At 44.6% G+C, this 23,322-nt stretch overlaps 2 protein-coding genes across 3 annotated transcripts; both read right to left on the reverse strand.

Annotated features, from left to right (window-relative positions):
- Positions 1–7,770: 7,770 nt before the first annotated feature.
- On the reverse strand, positions 7,771–14,774 carry LOC136530606 (protein LNK1-like). Of its 2 annotated transcripts, none has more exons than XM_066523341.1 (11): positions 14,478–14,774; positions 14,036–14,065; positions 13,677–13,790; positions 11,112–11,581; positions 10,733–11,012; positions 10,568–10,639; positions 9,830–10,040; positions 9,447–9,712; positions 8,993–9,141; positions 8,331–8,466; positions 7,771–8,244 (listed from the first exon to the last, which is right to left on the reverse strand). In XM_066523341.1, exons 3-11 carry the CDS (start codon positions 13,698–13,700, stop codon positions 8,131–8,133), a joined length of 1,722 nt encoding a protein of 573 aa, XP_066379438.1. In that variant the 5' UTR covers positions 13,701–13,790; positions 14,036–14,065; positions 14,478–14,774; the 3' UTR covers positions 7,771–8,130. The 2 variants fall into 2 exon arrangements, with proteins under 2 accessions (XP_066379438.1, XP_066379432.1); XM_066523335.1 differs by having other exon boundaries at positions 9,830–10,046; positions 14,478–14,773.
- A 1,273-nt stretch (positions 14,775–16,047) lies between these two features.
- Positions 16,048–22,094, reverse strand: LOC136530622 (uncharacterized). Its single transcript, XM_066523348.1, has 5 exons — positions 21,890–22,094; positions 21,703–21,779; positions 21,441–21,546; positions 16,689–16,952; positions 16,048–16,603 (listed from the first exon to the last, which is right to left on the reverse strand). The coding sequence occupies exons 1-5, from the start codon at positions 21,995–21,997 to the stop codon at positions 16,328–16,330; spliced, it is 831 nt and encodes a 276-aa protein (XP_066379445.1). The 5' UTR covers positions 21,998–22,094; the 3' UTR covers positions 16,048–16,327.
- Positions 22,095–23,322: the final 1,228 nt, after the last annotated feature.

The raw sequence follows: 23,322 nt of genomic DNA on the forward strand, positions 1-23,322 counted from the left end.
ATCACAAGACTTCTTCTAGCCGCAGTAGCTGATTCTCTTGCTCGATAAGGCGCTAGAATGAGCGACACAATCACCCTATGCATAAGAATTCTCCTAACCGCTCAAGATCTACATAGCAAAATGATAAACCACGGAGGATCTAGTGGGATCAGAAACACCCGAGGAGGCAGATAGAAGTAGAACATGGCTGAATCATTGAGTTTGCTCTCACCAAGGTCGGATAGTCATTTTTATAGCCGGCTTGGAAGGATGAATCCAAAATGCCCGTGAAGCAATAATGCTCTAAAAAAGTTTTGAAGCATGGGCTCATGAGTTGATATGGACGGCGACGAATAGTAGACCCCAGATCAAGATTCCTTACCCATGACTACAGGCCTATCGGGAGCACGGACATGGTAATTTTGGAACAAAATTTCTTTTGTCCCAAACTTGGGGGGCATGTGTTTACACCAAAATTTGGAAGGAGAGTCACAGGGACCCAGAAGCTCCTAGGATCGTATCATCAAGGGATCAGTTGCGGGCAAATCAGAAACAGCTGATTCAGATGCAAAATCTAGGAATCGGCTTTCTTCGAACAGCGCCAGCAGATAACGACGGAGGCTACGCTCGATGCCAGGATGAAAACGTGTTGGACTCTACAAAAAGGGAAAGATTAGAGTCCAAGTTATCTTAAATTAGGAATGTTTTCATTATGCCAAAGATTGTATTAAGTCATACTCGAGTAGGGTTCGTTTTAGGCTCCGGATATAAATATCAAACCCCGGCTATTGTAGAGAATCAATCAATCAAATACAAGTCAATTACTTTTTTTGGCTCCGGCCACCCCTTAGGAGTAGGAGTAGAGTAGATCTCGGTGAGTTCTTTGGCAAGTATGGCTGCATCAATCCGGTCGATGTCCACTGCTTGTTGTAAGTACCATCATGGTTTATACCTCTATTTATATGGCTGCATCGATCCGGTCGACCACCACTGCGGCTCTGGTATAAACTAGTTATCGACTCTTGCCTAATTCAAGTATGGCCTGTGCAATTCTACCTCACACCCCACTGCTTGAACTAGATCAGGGTCAAGTTATCGGCTCTATCTTAGAGTGGCAGTCTTTGGTAGATTCATTAAGTTACCGATATTGCTTATTGCTTTCATTGCTTATCTAATTACAGCAATATCACTCTGCCCGATTGAGATTGATCTGGATCGGCCTCATATCTTGTTTAACTCATCGTTTGCTAATCTAAAACTGATCTAATCTACATCTTAAGCGATGAGTTATGTTTTTATCGGCTGTTTTGCGTCAATCTTAATCGTGCATAGCGTGCGGTTAAGGCATGTTCGATCTTGAGTAGATCTATCGGTTAGCTAGAACCGTTTTATGGCCCGTCATCATGGCCTATGGGATTCTACCTCTCACCCCACTGTTGGCACCATAGAGTGGGGATCGTTGGTTGATAGATCCGTTCCTAAGAAGACATGACCTTAACTATACGCTATGCATGAATCGGCTGTTTAGTCGATATCGAATGCTTTCACGAACAGTTCACATCACGAGATCGTTGAAGTAGAGATAAGTTGAAAGTTGTGTTAGCCCCATGATCTTGTTATTGTATTATGGCCTACATGATTCTGCCTCATGCCCCACTGATATTAGTAATGAGTTAGGGTCGTCGAGTCTATTGTTGTTTCTACGGCCTGCATGATTCTGCCTTATGCCCCACTAGTCATGGCGATAGATGAGATCTAACATGTTCATTAGATTTATCTTTATTAAATGATTAAGTGATGTTGAATTGTTTCTTTATACAAAAAGGAGTTCGGTTACTCATAATCATTGGCTCAGTATGGACCGATCATCATTGATATCTTATTGCTATTGACTAATATTCATTTAAATGATGTTTATCCTAAATGATAACTGATTCTCTTCACACGACCCCATGAGCTCTAACTGACTTATTCTCATGAATATACTGAAATCCTTTCATATCGGCTCTCACAGTCGTACATTCGGGACTATCTGGCAGCACCGGCAAGTTCTGTCCTTAATTACTGATGAACTTTCTCTCCTTGTCAATTGCAGAGTCAAATTGACTGGCACGCCTTGGGAGGATTGCACAGGATCGACCACCCCTGCACTGAAGCTAGGCGGATCTGCTCCATCGAGCGGACCCTTCCAGCTTGCTGCGGTGTCCTCAGCACGGGACAAAATTCTGTGTCGACACCAGTAGATCCTTATTGAGATGGAGAAGGCCCCCAACAAGAGGAATGAAGTGGCTGTCCTCATAGACCATGTCTTAGTTCTCATCCTCCTCCACCTCACCGCCCGGTCCATGTGCAGCTGCAAGTGTGTCTATCGCTCCTAGAACTGCCTCATCTTGGAATCTGAGTACCATAAGAAGCTACCCCAGATTGTCATCGGATTCTTCTATAGTAGCTAGAAAGGCAAACACAACTTCACCAGCGTCACCGGTGAATACCCCTCCTCGTCCTTCTTGCCCTTCCCCATTCAGGATGTTGTGATCTCATATTGCTGCCGCAGTCTCATCCTTTGCTGGTGCGTTGGGTTTTGCTATGTTGTCGGCAATCCAGTGACTAACAAATAGTGGTTTTTTGAATAGGAACCATGGGGTATTAACCCCCCGACGGCATTATATTAAAGAAAGGAAGAACCCAAAAAGGGTTCAAGGACTAACAAGATGTTAGCCAAGAGTTACAAACAAAAAACAAAAGAGAGTTCAAAACAAGAAAAGAAAATTATAGGTTATAGGGAGCAGTCCCTCTATTCTGCAATCTATGTACCACTTGTGTTAGTACATCAGTTCACACAATTGTTATGTTAGTATGGATTATTATTGTAGAAAGTGTTCTTGTTTGTGGACATGATGTATGGATGTAATGATTATATATGTGTTCAGTAAGCTATTAAGGCCTAGCTGAATTAACAAATACGTTTTTTGTCACTGTCGGTTGTAAGCGTCGTTGGCTGTTTTGTCATCACCGCCGCTGCATACCCGTTGGTGAAAAGTGAATCACTGTTGAATCGTTTAGTAACCCGACACGGACTAGACGATCATCCTAGTCAAATCATACTACAAGGCGACAAGTGATCATGACCTTTGAACAGATGGTTCATACAACCAAGTGATGGTGATGTTCACCTCGACATAGACGTGTCGGACGTCAAAGCGATGGTGAATGTGCACTAAACATAGTCGGGTCGTGCAATGTGATGGTGACCATGACCATTACCCAAGCAGTTCGGATGCCCAAACGACGGTCACCTCATCACAGATGTATCGGACGTGAAGGCGAGGGTAAACCTGCACTGCACACAATCAAGTCATGGTGCAAGGCGACGACAATTATCACAATTATAGTTAGATCATTGACTAATGCAGCGGTGTCGATGAGCCATCATAGTCCGTTCTGAACAGACCGTGATGACTTCAACTATCACCATCGAGTGTTTACTGTCGAGGCCAAAAACTACTGCAATGGGGGGTTCCGAGCTGACTGTGATATATGTCTGTTGTAGTAGTGATTTTAATAGAAGAGAGAGAAAACCATCTCTTGATCAAGGGCTAGTCTCATACACACACTTCATGATCATGTGAGGGATACTCATATTATGAGATATGTGTTAAAAGTTAATGACATTGGAGATGTTATCTTAGAGCTAGTAACTAGCTAATACCATCGAGGGTGCCCATAGTGTATAAATAGAACCAACCCAAGGGCAACACTGTAATCATATAGACCTATTTGTAAAATAGGAGTTTGTTTGTAATTTAAGCCCAACTATGCGAAATCGACCACTAGCCCAAGGGCATCATTGTAATCATGTAGGGGCATGCCTATAAAATATAGGAGCTTATTTATAATTTAAGCCCCATTGAGGGAATATGTGAAATCGACCACCTCCCTCCCTAAAAAGTGTGGAAAGCACTAGATGGAAGGGGCGCTCCACCTCCCGCCTCCCCCATAAAAGAAGGGGAAGGGCAAGGTGAAGGAGACATAATTCACTTGCTCTCTCTCCATGCCTCCCTCTCCCGTCTCCCTTCCTCTCTGTTTGGTGATGTTTTATGTTATGTACTCCCTCCGTCCTGTAATATTGTGTATTCTAGCATTAAAGAATTGTACCCAAATGTAATCAATTTTTAGAGGACTAAAGAAAATAGTTTTGTATTAAATAGTTACATAAATTTGGTAAGTGTCTATTAATTAGTTGATATTTATCAACCAATCCTCTTTAATTAGGAGCCTAGAACACCAGAATATCAAACCATGAACGAGAAAAGTCATATTGAACATTGCATTTTTGCAATTCATTGATATTGCAATATGTAATTAAGGAACTGAATAGCCTTAATGATTTGACATAGACATTTCCAAAAGGTAGACCTAACCTTCGTCGCTTTGAGTTCTTAAACCTAACCTTCCTTTCTGCAACGCGATGGCCACCCCTCCAACCGAATCGAAGAAGACGGGATCTTTCTCTAGGTATGGTGTCCTCAAATCTCTATACTTAACCTTCATCGCTTTGAGTTATTAAACCTAACCTTCGATGTCTGTTGCATGGTTCTCTTTGTCGCCCTTTAGATCCTTTAGCAATAATGTGTAAATGTGTGTAGTATCCAATCTAATGATAAGTCATACGAAATTGAGGACCTCTTCTCAGTGCCCCAAGACATCCAGCCCCAAAGACATCCACCACCACCCCAACTTCAAGGTAATTGGATTGAGCGTACAAATTAGACAAATTTGACTAAAAACTATTGTTTTTTTTTGCTGATTTCCAAATCATCTTCATGACATGTGTTGTATAAATCAGAAAGCAGGATTGCTCAATGTGCTGTTTATGCATAGTCCTTTATTTATATCTATACTAGTAACATGCAGTACATCATACTATTTTAGTTGATGAATATTGCAGGTTTCTTGTTATTTGTAATGTAATCAACCACTAATTGCTGACATGATGCATGGCTTCTGTTTCTTTATATGCACTAAGCCTGTTCACTTCCTCTGCAACTTCTCTAAGAAGGCCACAAGCAAGAGGATGAGCCCCAAGTCCCCTGGCTCTCCCTACTACCCCGACGTCCTGACTCCTCCTGCTCCCCTCGCGTCCAGACTCCCCCCGCTCCCCCTGGCGTCCCGACTCCCCCGATCCTCTTGTTCATCCCCACACTCCTCTGAGAAGAAGGCGATGAGAGAGATGTCTCGTAAGATGACCCAGTCACTATGGGAGATATGTTTGTGTTCAACTAGGTAGTTTAGCTACTATGCTGGACAGGGTACTATGATGTTGTCTCCATTTTTCTTATGCTGAGTCTACTATTTGGTTTTGGTTATGTTGGAGAGCTACTACTGTCTTTGGTTCTGCCTATGCTTGTCTTGATGATCTTCTTATGCCGGAGAATATTGTTCTATTTATAATGGAAATGTGCAGAAATATTCTGCACTTGTGTGCCAATATCCAATGTGAATGGAAATGTTCAGAAATATTCTGCACTTGTGTGCTAATATCCAATCTGTCAAACCCCTGTGATGTTGTTTTGTGCTAGTTTACTTGTGATGTTTGCCTATCACCACATTACCTAGAATAAAAAATAGGAAGTTAGGGAGTAAAAGCCATATCTGTTTTTACTTGTACACTGGAAACTGGATTTTAGAAGTACGACCTGATTATATCTTGCTTAGACCTTATGATATATGTATTTTAGTGACATATTTCAGTTAGCTTTTCACATTCATGCAGTCTTATGGTTAATATAAGAGGTACTGTGACCGAAGGCCGATCGATCAGGTGTGTCTGTGTTTGTACGTTTTTTTTCTTTTTGCCAGATTTGAGTGGTTTTTCTAATTTGTTTATTGGTTTGAAAATGTTTCTAATTTTTTTAAAGCTAAGTCACTCCATCTCTGATTTTGGGGAGGGGATGGGAAATTTCTATTTGGTTGAAAAGGGATAGAACCAGTCCATTTTCTATTTGGTCTAGGAACATCAAAAGTGGGACCACTGATAGGTGGGGTCCACTTGTCCGTTTTTTTTATTTTTTTCCTTTTCTTCCAACTCTCCTTATCCCTTCCCGCCTCTGTCCAAGTAGCTCGTGACCACGCCAGGGTACCCCGCGAAGTACCGCTACCGTGCCGCGGGAGCTGGTGCCCGTTTTTGACGGTGTCTACCACAAGAATAAGTCCTCAACTTCACCTGCATTTATCCTTGAAATCAAACATCAAACATAGGTGTAGAGGTTTAAACTACCTAATTCCCCACGTATTGAATATTTGTATGCAGGTTGATTTATCCAGAAAACATGTCAAAGGGTCCATCATCATACACATCAAGCAAACGAACCGACGTCAACAAATGTGCAATCACGCGAAAACTCACCCAGGACAGAGTATAGACCTACATGATAGAATGGGAGGCCCACACGACATGAGAGGGGGTCGGCCGACCCCATGTGTAGGTCGGTCGACCTGCTCTGGTGGCCTCCACGGTGTCAGTCGCCTCGTGCACATTTCTAACATCTACACCATTGATTTTAAGGTGGTTTAAGGTCGGTTCATCCAACGGTAGTTGAGGGAGTTGACGCGGATTGATGACTTGGCAATGTCTTATCCCCTACTCCATCTTCTCCTATAAAAGGACCCCCTGACCTTCTCCAAAAGGCCATCCCTGAAGAATCGTGGAGCCATCCAAACCAAACAAAAAAAACTAGAGAGTGAGATGGTGATGGATCGCATCATTCCACTAAACAAACACCCCATAAATGGAATGTTTGCAATATATGTAGCGCACATGTCGAGCTCTGTGATATTTTAATCCATTTACTTTTCTTTTGAGGAGAGAAAATGTAACTTGAAGAGGTGGTCACGGCCCTATGATTCACTAACGTGGCAGATTATCACACGATGTTATTTTTTCGTCGCATGGAATAGTGCAACCAAAAAAGTTAGATCTAAAATAAATGAAGTAGATTATTTTCAAAATATTGATTAAAAATTTAAAAGTTAAAAAGGATCCCAAGCGTAGGGTTAGATTTAACGTGGCAGCACAACGGGTTCAAGTGCTCAATTCTAAGTCTGGTAGTTCATTGAAGTTCCTGTGAGCCTAAATCAAACTTTGAGAAATGAAGAGAAAGAACAGACTAGAGAACTAGAGGTGTTCCTCTTTATTGTAGGTTGAAGACGAGCCTCCTAAATTAAACTTCCTAGTGCGTCCGCCACTGGCCACGTGCTCGCTTCCTGTTTTGTAATCCGTTGTGTGTTGTTATCTAATGAAGTTGTTGTCTAATAAAGTTGTTGTCTACCTAGCCCACTTGTCTGTTTATGCTTGCTTCCAGTTGATTTGATGATTAAAGAAAAATCAGCTCGTTTCCCTTGTAACTCTGGAAGGAAGCATCGTTTTGTATTTTCCTTTTGAATGAGCAATGTATTTACGTTTTGAATAAGCAATCCAGCGATTAATGGCACGGATCGAGGTATCAGTAGTCATCGGATTGAGATACCTGCCATCTTCTGCTAACTAGCTAATCAAGCAAATGTCAACCGCTAATGCATTGTTAGGCCCACAGTCTACCATCTAATCAAGCAAATGTCAAACGCTAATGGTTTGTTGGACCCACAGTCTGCTTGCTCATAATCAAGCAAAGGTTTGCTCAGGGCCACCTGTCTCCATCACCCACGCTGATGGATCACAGGCTTGCAGCAACGGAAAAAAGAAGGTACCACTACACATGAGGTGTAGTGAGGGCCAGCTAGCTCATGCAATCATTTCTTAGCAACATGGAACAAATGTATAATGATTGTTGGGCGAATCCATCCACTCCTGTGCATCAGTTCAAAGGTACAGCTAGAGATGCACGGAAAGAAAGATTTTTTTTAAGATTACACAAGAAATGTGAGTCAACACTCACTAGGGAGCACAGCGGCCATCTAACAATAGGGTACAAGCATGTCAAAACCAATGTGATTGGAACCGACTACAGACTACTGGGTACACAATATGCTTGTTTTTACATATAAGCCTAGAACCCATACGTCTGTAACAATATTGCATTGAAAAAAATCACGGACGTTGAAAGCTCCACATCATGGCGCTTTAACAAGGTCATGGAGAGCAGCGCCATAAATTCAGTACTTGTCCAGGGATTGTACATCCTTAGGGATCCCCTGACCTCCTAAGGAATACACCGATGAAGCTGGCATAAGGGCTTGGTTAGCAGCAGGGCCCTGGTGTTGTTTGTTCTGCAAGGTGGAAAAAGCCTCGTCATACTTACGAAGGGCTATAGCCGCAGATGGATTTATACAATGCAGAAGGGAGGAAATCATACACCAGCAGGGGATTTTAGTGATGAGGCATCGTCAACAGCCACAGCCGCATGGTCCGATGACTGGTGGAAAAGTAGCAGAGCTATAGACCGATCGATCGGGTTTGTCTGCGTCTCGATGCTCCGAGGATCGACGAACCTGCCAAACAGAAACATCAAAAAGGAAAGGCTACACTTAGGCAAAGCCATTTTCTCGCCTCCTTTGCATTGTGAGTACTGTAACGAGTATCAACTTCAGACATTGTGCCATGCCATGGAAGGATAATCAACTGCCTCCTTTCTTATATTTCTTACTTACTGTTTTAAAGCAGGCAACTACATATAACGGACTAGATACTATAGCATCACAAATAACACATGTAAACAGTCAACAAACCGGTTAATCCATGACTCAAATTAAGAGCTATATTTAAACCTCAATCAACTAGCATCTTAGGGACCAAGATGTCAGGAATTGTTCTTCTGGTACATGGTTCAACATCTCAAAATGATATTTTAGAGATAACAGGCTGTGCGAAAGACATTGCATTAGGAGCCTTTAGACAACACTGTGAAGTTTCTAATTAAACAATAAGGAGAATGCCAACGATTACAGTTTTCAAAGCCATAGATACTGATTCATGCTTGTGTAAGTATAGATAAGATCTTTGTTAGAAACGACATACTTGCGCGAAGTTTCTGCATTCTGCAAATCCTTTACATCCTGGCTATCTCCATTGCTGTTCATCATATTTGGAAAAACTTGCCTATGTTGCGCACTTCGTGCCAATCGGTATAAACCATCTCTAATGCACAATTTGGTTTGCACATCCAGCTGAAGCAGACATGCAAAGTAACTTTAATACTGCGGTACATAGTTTATTAGAACTAGTTTAGTTCCTCTAAGAGGAAGGATGAAAACAGGAACTTTGGTTCTACCAAAACCAAGGTCCCTCCTTTGATCAAATTTATGGTCATTTAGAGAAATCAGAAAGGCAAGGCCAAAAAAAGTTAAAAAAAATCTGCAAACGCAGCATGAATTTGCAGTAACAAAATGAAGGGGCTGTACTGCTGTAGGCTGGAGTTTCTGATTCATGGGACATTAAAAGAAAAGAAAAGGAAGCTAGTAACCCATGATACCTGACTAACAGCATCCTGCAGTTGTCGAAAGCTGCTTTCTTCAACTGAGTTATCAGAGGATATAGATGATACAAATGAGCCATCAACTACCATTGAAGTACCCATTGTAACTTGAGGATCCCCCAGAGTTCTTTTCCCTAATCCTCTTCTTTCAGTTTCATAGTTCTCACAAGGATAAGCTCTTCTTGTCAATGTTTGAGGATGTCTGTTCATGACATTATCATTTGTTGGCTGTCTTGGTTGCATGTTCACAGTTTTCTTCTGCGCTGCATTTGTAGAGTTAAATGTCACATCAGCTAATCACACCAGAAGAGTACAAGATAAACAAACATGTTCAGAACAACTAGAAAATACCCCATCTGACGTTTCGCTTGTAACATTACCTTTTGAATTCCTTTGTGCAAAAGAACCACTAGGTGGACCGAACTTTTCTGGATAGGACTCAGAAGTAATGTTGCTTGGTGAACTGGAATCTAAGTGGTGCCTTTGATTCAGTAAATTCTGAGAGGAGCTCAGCTGAGAAGTTGACACTATAGAGAATTTCTTGTCTTCAATACCTTGAATTGCATTTTCAGATGAATACTGGTTTCCATCCTGCAACTGGGACCATGACATTAAATCAATGAAGAACATGTGCATAATGATCTACCATCCTTATGGCACTACCTCTTATGCACTAACCATCCTCAAAAACAAGCATTCCAGTGATAAACCCAATACAAAACTACACAAGCAAAGGCCTTGGAGCACAAAAATATAGAAATATACTCACTCCATTCCAAATTATAAGTCGTTTCAGATTTTCCAGATAATAGTTTTTACTATATATCTAGACATGGCATATATCTAGGTGCATAGCTGCATCCAGAAAAGCTAAAATGACTTAGAATTTGGAACGGAGGGAGTAACAGCAATAGCAAAGCAAGTAGCATGATTGTACTTAACTACCTTTTCATTTCTGTTTTCACATCACAGTCAGTTGTAATAGAACATTAAATCAACTATATGTCCATTTAAGGGGCTTAGACCATAAACTAAACCCAAACTAATAAAAAGCCCCTGAGGCATCGATTACAACGATTCAGTGTTGTTTCAATGATTAAATAGCCCTAGGAAATTACCATATCAATGTTTTCATGTCCACTGCATATCTGGTCAGTGGGCAACAACTCCATCACATCCCCTTGGTATATCTATTGTGGACAAAAGAGATACAAGAATTAAAGAAGGTAGAAGATAAATACTGAGTCAACTAATACAGAAGGAAAATGGAACAGTTGACTTGCCTGTTCGCCATATCCATTCACATTCTTTTGCTCATTGAACAGGTAGGTATCATTGAATTGATTATCACATAAAGCTGATGAAGGATCAACTGAGAGTAGTGATTTATCTTCTGCGCATTGGAATGCTGAGAGATCATCCAGAATACCATAATCTGAATAAGACGAGTCAAACCCTTGCTGCATAGCAACATCAGAAGAGTAAACAGCATCTGAAGAAGGAATCCAAGACAACCCATCTGCATTCTCCAGCTGCTGCTGATCATATGTGGAATCAGACGACCTTTTTTTAAAAAAAAAAGAAAGAGGGAAAAAATAAATAGAGTTATCACCTGTTTATACAAATTAAGATCTTAACGAGTAAGCTAGAAGTTCTGAATACCTGAATAATGTGTCGACATCCTCAAAATTATCAATGCCAGGCCAATCGATGTAGTTTAGATCATTATCTCCATAAGTGAGGCTATCCTGCGGAGCACTGTGGTTATTGAGAATGGACGAACCATTGCTCAGTGCAAACTGACAGAAGTTCCAGTTATCTGTTGGACATCTGGTTTCAGCGACTGTATTTTCTTCTCTTGAAGGAAAGGCATTGGAACCATTTTTGCTGTCTCCTATGCAGTCACCGGCACTGTTTATATTCTGGGATACTATCCTGTTCTCACGTTGGATGTCCTCTGAATTAAATCTCGGTGAATCTGAGCTATTTGTTCTGGGGATGGGACCTTGGACTTTCTCACTGGCAACTGCATGCTTCAACTTCTTACTACTAGTGACACCAGGAGCCTCAACTCCACCTTCATGTTCGTTGCTATTACTGTGGGCAAACTCATCAGTGAATTTACCTTCAAACTGTAAAAGCATTATTAGTCATAGGCCTAGAGCAGAAAAATTTAGCCATCTCTAATGGAATGCCAAGATAAACGAGGGTCCAGAGAACATAACAAAGCACTGTTAGTGGACAAGGTCCAACACAACAGCTGACTGTGACCAGGGTATGATCCATTACAGAGTTCAACATCAAGTTATTTAATGCTACAGTTGTAGCGTGTCAATCAAACATTGAAATTTAAAACACTGGTCAACTTACTTCACCAAAGCAGACACTAGGCACTTTCACGTATGAGGGGCTAGCCCACTAAACCCCCACTCATATATCCGGAGCAAAAACAATTGTGGATCTATTATGGGTGGCAAGCGCAATTCATCAATGAAATAAACACCGACACTTCCATAAAGCAACACAAGGCTTAACCTGCTTACCTAACTGATGCTGAGTACCAATAAATAAAACTAAGCCATTCAAGCTAACTAAGCAGGGAACAAATTTGAAGCATAACCCAATTAGCTTGAATGCTAGAATATAGAAATATTATTCATTCTTACATCAGTTGATAGAAATGAGAATAAACATGTATATTGTACCAAGAACCTTATATACAGAGTCCCAAATCCTGGCGGGCTGATTTATTAACCTGTACACCTACGCAGGTTATATGGAATTGAATAAAATTATCCTCACACACACTGACCTATTGTTCTTCCAGATTTTTCCACATCGTATCATCCCAAGTTTTGAAAGTCGACGACTACGACGCGCCTAGTCGCGCCTAGTCGCTAGGCTACGGCCCGGCGCCTGGACTAGGGGGGTAGTCGCCCCTCAAGTCGACGGGAGCGCCTAGGCGGCGCTAGGCGGTGCCTCCGCGCGACTCGGCGGCGCCCAGAAGCCCTAGGCGGCGCGGAATCGACTCGAGTCGGCCCGGGTTTCCCAGCGCGCGCAAAATATTACGCGGCGGCAGGCGAGCGCGCGCGGGAAAGGTTGGCGCCGGGGGGAAATTGCCGCACGCGCGCGACGGATAAGGCCGCGTATGGGTACCGAAGCCGCGCGCGACGCTATTCCGCTGCCAGGCGACGCTCCTCTCCGCCGGGAAGCAGCTTCCGCCGGCGCCGACGCTCCTCCCCGCCCGCCAGTCCGTTCCGACCTCGTCCTCCTCCACTCCTCCCCGGTCTCCGCCCAGCTCGTCCTCCTCCCTGCATCGAAGCCTCGAAGGGCCTCCCCGCCGGCCAACTCCCCGCCGCCCAGTACCCTCCCCGGCGGTCATCTCCCTCAGGCGGAGCCCCAGCGCCCGAAGCCGAAGGTATGTCCTCCCCTGCTCTGCTCTGCTCCCTTGAACTGCTCTGCTCTATTTCCCTGCTGCTCTCCTCTCCTCTGTTTCTAAAATCTGAAGTATGAATCTGTGAATTGCTGTAGTACTGCATGTATATATCATTATATCTGATTGCTTGTTCTGAAATCTGATTGCATGTTCTGAAACTCAGATTGGTTGATTGCTACAGCCTACAGGCATACTGATTGCTTTGATTTCTGAAATCTGAAATCTGATTGCATATACTGATTGGCTGATTGCTTTGATTGCATGTGTATGTTTGTAATTTGTTGATTGTTGCATCAACTACAAGTAAGGAACATCACTTCTGTTATTCTGTATCAACTACAAGTAAGGACTAAGGACCTAAGGTATGTCTATCTAAATTATTCATGATTTCTGCTATATAAATATATATATTATGCTATATATATTATATATTATACTAAATTGGCAAAACGCCTAGGCTAGCCTAGGCTGGACTAGTCGCTAGGCTAGGGGTCATCGCCTAGATTTCGCCTAGCGCCTAGAAAAACTTGGGTATCATCCACTAAATCTAAGGACACTGGTATTTCTAAATTGTTTCTTTTTTTCCTAAGTTGCAAACAAATACATTCCACATCATTGGTTATAACCTAATGTATCAAATGCAGTGGCTAAAAAAAGTAGTGAGATTGCTATGTCCAGTTGTCCATCAAGAATCTCATGTATCAAATGCAGATGCTATGTCCAATTGTCCAACAAGAAATTCATGAAACTTTTGGCAGAAAAAGAGGAGGAATTCATGAAACAGAGATTACCTCACGCACCCTCCAATCTGGCATCCCTGCAAATTCTATCCGGGTCCGAAACTATACCAGTCCACCGGATTTGATATCATATTCAACTCGGGATCCCCAGTTCTTGACCAACTCCTACAAACCAGAAGGAGAGAAAATGAGATGAATTACCCGAAAAAATGAAAGAAACTGTAAACTAAACAAACAATCATATTCCGAGACAGGTCGCTACAACAGTAATTATTCTAAACAAAACTACTACAGCCACGTTCAGTTGCCTGCCTGCCTGCCTTGGGGTGCATACATCTCACCAAAAGGACCTAGTAGAACTATACAAGAAAGAACAAAGAAACAGGGGAGTTGAATGGACATGTTCTCACCTTCCGGAATCGAGAGCTGTGGATCAGAACCTGCAAAAGCAAAGAAAATCACCAGTAGGAAAAAGTCAGCAGACAGTAGTAGCAACTTCACCAAAGATCCAATTCCCCCCCCCCCCCCCCCCCCCCCCCCCCCCCCCCACACACACACACACACACACACCCTTCAGACACAGAGAGAATGAAGAATCGCCACAAGGACACCAAACACCAATCAAACAGAAGGTAGCGAACACAGAACCACCAGAAAAGAAAGGGGAAAAAAAGAAAACGCCTCTTAAGACCCAAGAACAGAGGGGAACTCAAAAACTCGCAGCCCCACCACACAAAAGACGCAAGAACAGCACCGGGGGCCACCTCAAAGCCGACGCCCGAATTCGCGTCCAGGAAACGAGCAAATAAAGGGGGAGAGAAGAACTCAAGAACGGGATGGATGGATCCTAACCGCTTCTGCTTCGGGAGGACGCCGCCGCCGGCGCAGTAGGCTTGCTCGCTCCGCTCCACGGGCCGCTCGCTGTCTCTAGATGGTTCCTGAGCTTACCCTCCTTTCTTTTTCTTTTCTTTTTTTTTCTTATCGCTCTAGCAGCAGCAGCAGCAGGAGTATTTTTTCGTTTTGTTTTGGCACAGGATGGATGAGAGAGACGATGAGAGGAGAGATGGGCGTCTTGAGCACCGAAATTACCAGAAGGAATTTTTTTCAGAGAAGAAGGAGGAGAAAAAAAAAAGGAAAGAAATTGTTTGGCTTTGGCGCGTATCCGCGGCGGGGTTGGTTACTAACTAGCGGCTGGGAGCGGGCGTGGTGGGCCCCGGGGCGGCGCGGAGGTAGTGGACACGACGCGCCGGCGCGATCCGATCAGTTGCCGACGCCCCATTGGCTGGACCCGTCCGCATCCGCGGGGCCCGCCGGCCAGTGGGAGGGCGGCAGAGGCTTCTGGACTCCGGAGGGTGGAGGTGGCGCCCGGCACGTGACTGACTCGCGGGGCAAGTTGCCTGCCGACTTGCCGTGCTCGGTGCTCCGCTTGCACTCATCCATTCCCATTCCCACTTCCCAGCCGAAGCAACAACGACGCCGCTTGGCTTTTGGGTTCGGATTCGGATGGCCGACGTGGGAAACCGGGCGGGTTTCGGACGGCCGGACCTGCGCCGCGGTTTGGGTCGCGCCGTCGTATCTGGCAAGTGGCAGCCCGGCCTGGTTTGTTATTGTTTGGGCCAAAAGGCCGCGTGGAATGTCAGAGGCCCAGAGAGAGCATATCCGCTCCGCTCCGTTTACACTCAGTCTCACAGTCAGAGCGATTTTAACATGTTTTCATTTTCATTTAATATTATATATGGATAAACTAACCTGTATAAATGCTGATACAAGCAGTGCTGAGGTTTGCATTGTGATGGGAAAACAAGTATACATTTTGATTTTGTTTTTTCACTCATCCAGATGTCCACTACGAACTCAGAAACCATATCTGTCTCTGTTTCTCAAAATACTCCCTCCAACACGAAACGAGTGCATTTTGTCATTTCTAAGGAGTCAACCAATATAAACCCTGACTAAGTTTTTAAAAAACATTTATCTCTCCAAATAGATGCACTATGAAAATATATCACATGATTAAGCTAATGATAATTATTCGGTATCATAAATGTTAGTGTTTTTTCTACAGATTTGGTTAGATCGAAAATTTGTTGACTTCTTACAAAGCGAAAAGGAGAGAGCATGCTAAAGTTAAATCCACTTTGTTAATGAATTTAGATTCTGATAGAATTACTATTAGTGGTAAAAAGTTTATTTCCCGGGTCTTGTTTCAAACTTTTAGTAGACCATGGTAAATGAACTAATATTCCTAATTTTCTGACACTTGGTGGATGATATATTGCTCTATGTCAATCAAGAAATAAAAAAAACAATGAAAAGACACATTGGTTATGTGGCGCTATCATGCAACCTTCGATGAGGTCAGCGCAATGGGTTTGCAACTTCGCCCACTTTGCACGTGAGCTCGATCGGACTACTGGTACCATACACCAATTCCTTATTTAACCAAACAAACGCATATCCACAACAAAACGGCACCACACGCCATCCATTGTACACAACAAAACGGCACCAAACGCCGTAGGGATAGAGGGTTGTTCCATCGGGCATGTCACAACCAACACAGACCAAATCCATACACTCGCCAGCCAGAAGTGAACCAGATCATCTGAAGGACTGGAGATGGGACTCTATCGCCTGATCACGAAAACAAGGCCGCAGACTGACGGACCAACCACCCGTGCGGCGGCATAGGACAATGCACGCTAGCCCAGCAAGATGCTGCTGTCGCCGCCAGGAGGCTGCCGGGTCCGACGGCCTGCATGATCTCCGGTTGTTGGGGCCTTCCCGTCTGCAAAAATGCTGCTACCGCTCATTCCTTTCGGCTTCGCGCGGTTCAGAGGCTGTTTCTCTGCAGGCGCTGAATCCCTCTCGGAGATGGCCTTGCCATTCAGATCAGTAGACTTGTTGCTGGTCCCTTTCTTCTTTGCTGTTTTCAATGTGCTGTCCGTGTCGGCCTCTCCAAACGAGAAGGAGCTCACCTGTTAACAAAGATAACGACAGTTGTTCAGTAGAGTTTGGAACCACCACAAGGTGAATAAGCTACCAAAATGGCTCGGGCAGTACATTTGCATTTTTTACAGGTGACAGAGCAGCAGAGCTGCCATAGTCTGATCTCCTTGACCTGTTGGGCTTGGGATCTTCATGATCAGCAAAGATGTCATGACCACTGAGCTCCTTGGATTTCGCACTGGACACCTGCCACTTCATCTTACTGTCCCCCTCACTCTCAAAGGTATGGCTAAGCTCACGCTGTCTCGCCACCCCTGCAACTGAAGTTGGCTTCCTGGGAGGAATGGTCCCGTCCTGAGAAAAGGTGATCTGGCTAGCCTGCAGATTATTATAAAAGCTGATTGTCTCACCATATCACACGGAATGGTATGATCAATTTTTCTTCATCTCTTTCAAGTAATATGTATGCCATTTAGAAGGGAAACGTTTGTTCATTTTCCTGTTCTCTCATCAGCAGACAATATAAAATGCATAATTAACTATATGGATCCACCAAATTATGGCATATAGGTAACAAAAGATATCCAGATGCGAAGTGCTGACAAAGAGTTTGTAGTCTGTTACATGAAGTGGCTAATTATAAAGTTGATCATCCTTTAATGAAAAACAATAACCGTAGTTGATCACGATAATATGATGGTTGGAACTGAAATCACGATCAGACCTACGTTTCCCCCCTCAATCACGATACATAGATATTTTTTACTGTACTATTTATTATAAGGGCGTACCCAGTGCAGAGAGCTCCCGCTCTGTGTGGGGTTAGGGAAGGGTGTCAGTGGCAAGCCTTACCCCCGCCTATGCAATGTGAGGAGACCGCGACTCGAACCCGGGACCTTCCGGTCACAGGCGGTAAGACTCTACCGCTTGCACCAGGCCCGCCCTTCTACTATTTATTATAAGAATTAAGAATAACATAAGACTTCTGCTTTACACCAATTTTGGTTCACGAAGAGTAAATAAGAACAACACAGAACAGCATAAGAGGTTAACTGAATCTCAATCAATCAGATCAGTAATGTCGTGACAATGCAGAATCTCTAGATCTTTTTTTAATCGATCAGATTTGCACTTCCACTCTGTTGAATAAAAATCTGCCAACAAGGCTTGAGAACACTGAAAACTCTACTTCTAGTAACATGAGGATAAGATCTATAGCATTATTGAACATTGACAAAACCGGAAATCAATCCCGGCACTTTATGCAACAAATCTGATAGGCATTAACCTTCAAAAAAAATCTCATAGGCATTCTTCATTGATCCTGTCGACATGCCACGTGAAACAAAAGGAACTATCCCCAGCATTAAAGATTTCCAAACGGGCCGGTTGAAACGGGCTGGCACGAGCCCGGTGCGAAAAAGCCCGGCCCTAGTCCGGCCCTAGCCCGCCACAGCCGTGCCCGTGCCTGGCCCGGCCCGGTACCGTGCCCGTGCCTGGGCCGAGGAATCGGCCCGTAGTGCCGGCCCGGGCACGGCCCGTTACAACGGGCGGCACGGCTCAGGCATGGCGGGGCGCCGGCGGGGCTGCGGTACATAAGCCACCCGCCGCGGCTGCCCCCCCAGTCCCGCACCATCCAAACCCTAGCTCATTTCGCCTGCTCTCGACCTCTCGTCTCCCTCGCGCCGCTCTCGTCTCGCTCGTCGCTCTCGCCCGCTGTCGTCTCGCTCCTCGCTCTCGCGGTCTCGCCCGTTCGCCTGATCCTCGCCTCGTTCCCCTGCTCCGCCGTGTCCATGGCGTTCTCCGGTGGGTTAGGGGTCAGATCCGGTGGGTTCCGTCCCCAATCTCCGCCGCGGCCGCCCCCCCAGTCCCGCACCATCCAAACCCTAGCTCATTTCGCCTGCTCTCGTCTCCCTCGTGCTGCTCTCGTCTCGCTCGTCGCTCTCCCCCGCTGTCGTCTCGCTCCTCGCTCTCGCCCGTTTACCTAATCCTCGCCTCGTTCCCCTGCTCCGCCGTGTCCATGGCGTTCTCCGGTGGGTAAGGGGTCAGATCTGGTGGGTTCCGTCCTCAATCTCCCTGCTTTCCCTCTCTGCCCTCAATCTCCCTCTTCTCTCTCAGATCTGGTGGTTCCCGCCTTCAATCTCCATCTGTTCCCTTGTTCTTCATCCCTGAAAGTCGATTGGGACTCGTTCTTAGCATCCTCGACGCATCTCCGTCTTCTGTCCGTCGTTCTCATCGCCGGCCGCCGCCACCTCCGGGGCTCCGGTCTCCGTTGAGGTACCGGGGGTGTGCATCCGGTCCATCTCATCGTCGTTTCCGGCGCTCCGGCTCAAGAGGTAAGGGCCCCTACCCTAACCCTAATCCCCTACCCTAACCCCCTACCCTAACCCTAATCCCCTACCCTAACCGTCTTTTTCTGTTGTTGATTGATGCAGCCGTCGAGGAACCGGAGACGGCAAAGATGGCCCGAGGCGTAGGCGACGCTGATGAAGGGGAGTTTGATCACTCCCAGAACGACGAGCTGCGGATGTGCGGGTTAGCCGGGGATGATGAGGAGGACGATGTCCGCGAGGACTGCGCCGAGCTATTTGGGCGGTCTGCTGCTGATCCCCTTCCCTGTGACCAAGATGCGGTCCCGATCCACGGGGAAGGGGCCGATCCCGAAGCCGACGGTGGCGACAGTGAGGTGGCAGGCTCCAATCGGCCTTCTACCTCTGCTGTCTGGGATGATTTTGAGAAGCACTTCAAGAAGGTGCCAGGTAAGGCGAGACCCGTCAGGTATGCTGCCACTTGCAAACATTGCAAGAAACAGTACTCTGCTTATTCTGCTAATGGCACTGGACATCTTACTCGACATCTTAAGGTTTGTGTTAAGCGTCGTGAGAAATGTCGCATGTCTCAAACTCAAATTGGTTTTAATCCTGATGGTTCTGTTCGTCGCTGGGAGTACAATGCTGATGTAGCTCGTGTTGAGCTTGTTCGTATGCTTGCTAGGCTAGATTTACCTTTACTGATTGGTGAAACTGATGCCTTTAAAGATTACATTAAAACTGCTCATAACCCTGCCTTTGCACCTGTCTCTAAGCAAACTACTGCTAGAGATCTGTTTAAGCACTTCAATGGTAAACGTGAAAAATTAATGACTTGTTTGCAAGACAATGTTGTTTCATCTGTTGCTGTTACCTCTGATATTTGGTCTGGAAAGGCCAAAAAAGATTATCTGTCTGTTGTGGCTCATTTCATTAATGCTGATTGGCAATTAGAGAAAATGGTGCTTGGTTTAAGGTTGATTGATGTCTCCCATAATGCTGAAAACATTGCTGAGCGTGTTAAAACTGTCCTTGCTGAGTATGGTATACTTAACAAGGTTTTTTCTGTGACTTTGGATAATGCATCTGCCAATAAAAATGCAATGGATAAACTGAAACCTATACTTAAAGAGTATTTAGGTGCTGATCTGTTTTTGCATCAACGATGTGCTTGTCATATTATTAACCTGATTGTTAAGGAAGCATTGGCTGCTGTTAATCTTCTCATTGACAACTTTAGAACTGCAATCATACTGGATCCAAGAGCTAAGATTAAGGGCTTTACCAAAGTGCTTAGAAAGTTGAATTCTCTTTTTAATGTTGATTACACTAACAAGTTGCTGGACACCAGAGCTCTTCTTTTTAGAATGTACAACAGGTATGATGTAAAGTATGGCTCTGTTAGGCTCAAAATGGCTGTTCCCGCATCCCTTTCTGGTAAAAAAAGAACAGCTTGGGCTGACATTTATGATGATGATGAGCTTGACATTGGAGCTGGCTGTTCTTCCCTCCCTCCTAATCTTGATCAGTCCAGGGGCGTTTCTGCCACTTCTTTGCTACAGGCAGCTTCTGCTTCTAATTCTAGTGAGCTTGCATCCTACCTGGACTCTGACACAGTCAGCCAGTTAGATGATGATTTTGACCTCATGCAATGGTGGCATGAGCACAAGCTTACTTATCCTGTGCTTTCTATTCTTGCAAAAGATATTTTTACTGTGCCTGTGTCAACCATTTCTTCAGAATCTACCTTTAGCACTACTGGCAGGATCATCGAGGAGCGTCGCCGGAGGCTGAACCCTGAGACTGTGGAGGCACTAACCTGCATCAAGGACTGGGAGAATGCTGAATCAAGACTGCAGCACATGGTGGAGGATAAGGAGCTGGAAGAGGCCTTTGAAGCACTTTATCTTAATGTTGATTAAGTTCCCCATTTATGTAATGGTTCTGTAATAGCTATTAAGACTTGGACATGCTGGAGGCTGGATGTAATAAACTTATGAACAATCTTAGGAGCTGGCTGTACTCTTTTCCTGTTTAGGGTTTCTCACAAGGGTGAGTTTTACCTAAACAGGTTTTTAATGAGACAGCCATTGCACAGCTCCTACTTTAATTAGTTTTAGTTTCAAAACTTGCCTGTTTTCTTTGCTGTTCTTTGCTCTTTGCTGTTTTTTGCTGGCATTGTCTGATGTTTTTGATGAGTTAGAAGTTATCTCTGTGAACTTATGATTTGAATGAATGTTTTTATAATTTCAGTGCTAGGGCCGGCACGGGGCACGCTGGACTGCCGTGCCGGCACGGTACGCCAGGCACGATCCAGCAAGTTTAGTGCCGTGCTTGGGCCTGAACTCCGGCACGGTGGCACGGCACGGCACGCCTCATTAACGGTGCCTGTCGTGCCGTGCCCAGACGGGCCGTGCCTAGGTGGGCTAGGGCCGTGTAGTGCCGTGCTGGCACGTTTGGAAATCTTTACCCAGCATACACAACGAGTACTCTGTGCAGAAGATCAATGCCAAACAATGTCCCACCCCACATAGAATGCAGATCCAAAGTTGTGCACCTGACGATCACGGGAGGCAGTTGCGACGGCGGCGGCGGCGCTCTCGGCCTTGAATATGCCGATCCCTGTTATCTCCTTCGACTTGGGCGCGGAGCCCGTCGTCCTCCTGTAATAATCAGAGCAGGAGCAGCCGAAATTAGTAAGCAGGCACACTTGGGGTCGGGATCATGCATGCGGATACCAATCGCATTGAACGACTTGAGATCCGAATCACAGGAGCGGAGAGAGGAATCCGGCCATGAAGGCGCGGAAGCTATCTCACATCTTGGTCTTGTTCTGGCCGTCGGCCTCCTCGGTGACCTGACCCCCAAACACCACCTTCCTGAATTCCTCCGTCGGCTGCAGGGCGAGCGAGGAACAATAAGAGATCAACGCCGATCACAAGCAGCGCGCCGCGCGGGGAGAACGGTGGAGGAACAGGGAGAAGGAGAACAGAAGAGCGGGGTCACCTGGTTAGGCCGGCGTGCTGGCAGCGACCCGGCGCCATCGGGGTGAGGCCACGCGAGCAGGCCGGCCGTCGAGGTGTGGGAACTCCTCACGGGGGCCGCCCTCTCCATCTCCCTGCCCCTCTCCTTCCTTCCCTCTCTCTCTCTCCAAAGGAAGGAAGGGATTGGAGATCAAGGCAAATGCGGCGTCGTCCACGGAGGCTCGACTCATGAGGTGGAGGAAGTGGGGGCGGAATGTCGGTAAGCTCTCTCATCAAATTGAAGAAGTGGGTCCCAGGTAAATCATGCTGGCATTGCAAATATCTCGCCTAACTCAGCATCATCTTCTTAATATTATATGATAATAATTAGTACTCCATCGGTTACAAATTATAATTCGGTTTATTTTTTTATCGATATATAGTTTTTGTTGTGTATCTAAATATATATTGTTTAGATTGATATTATTAAAAACTATATATATTTATACAAACCAACACGACACAATTTAGAATCCAGGAACCGGTAGAAAATGGCACATGCATTCCCACTATGATCGTAGAGGTTATGTAGAACATTGGACATTCTCTATAAGCAACTAATTAAATGAGCCGAGCTAGCATTTTAGTTCGTTAAGTTTATAGATTAGTCTGAGTTGGTTCACAAGCTAGCTTGATAAAAAGGGCTAAGTACTTTGTAGTCCAACACCTTAAACCGCCAATAATGGAACTTGAGTATGTTATATGCATGAATTGATGTCTAGAAACTGATATACGATAAGCATTGTATTTATTTTTTGGGCTTAATGCTTGCATTGATCTCTTTTTTTTACATGGAACTAATTAGTAGCTCTTGCATGATCATTGGTTGTAGCTATTAATGAGAGCCTTGGCTCGCAAGCTAAACAAGCAAGTGGATGTAGAATTTTAGCTCGTTTTCTTAACGAGCGGAGTTGGTTCATATAGGCCAGTACAAAACTATTATTTCCATGCATGGCAGGATTGTGTAAATTTAAGAGTTATGATGGCATTAGATGAACCGATATGATTCGATTGAAAATCATATCACTACAGTATTGAGTGTTATATATTGTTTTTGACTGATATCACGTATACACGTATAGTGGTAGAGCCTGTTACACATTTTTTTTATTTTTAACTTTTTTTAAAACAAATTTTATATCTAACATCGTTGCTTTTTTATTTTTGAACCTAACCCATTTGGCCGTGCCTAAGTCTCTGGCGTGGCCAAAACACACTGCCGCGCCACATGCAGAATCTCGTAGCAACGCGCAGGGATTTTCTTCTCGTTAATATTCTGTAGAAACCTTTTATTATTGTTTAGCATCTTAACGACCTCAAATGAAAAAAACTTAAAACTATAAAGTTATAAATCTCATCAAGAGCTACAAATTTTATATATATATAAAAAGTATATTCATTTGGCATCGTATAAAA

Source organism: Miscanthus floridulus, chromosome 2 (assembly GCF_019320115.1).
Source record: "Miscanthus floridulus cultivar M001 chromosome 2, ASM1932011v1, whole genome shotgun sequence".
In the NCBI taxonomy this organism is placed as follows: domain Eukaryota; kingdom Viridiplantae; phylum Streptophyta; class Magnoliopsida; order Poales; family Poaceae; genus Miscanthus; species Miscanthus floridulus.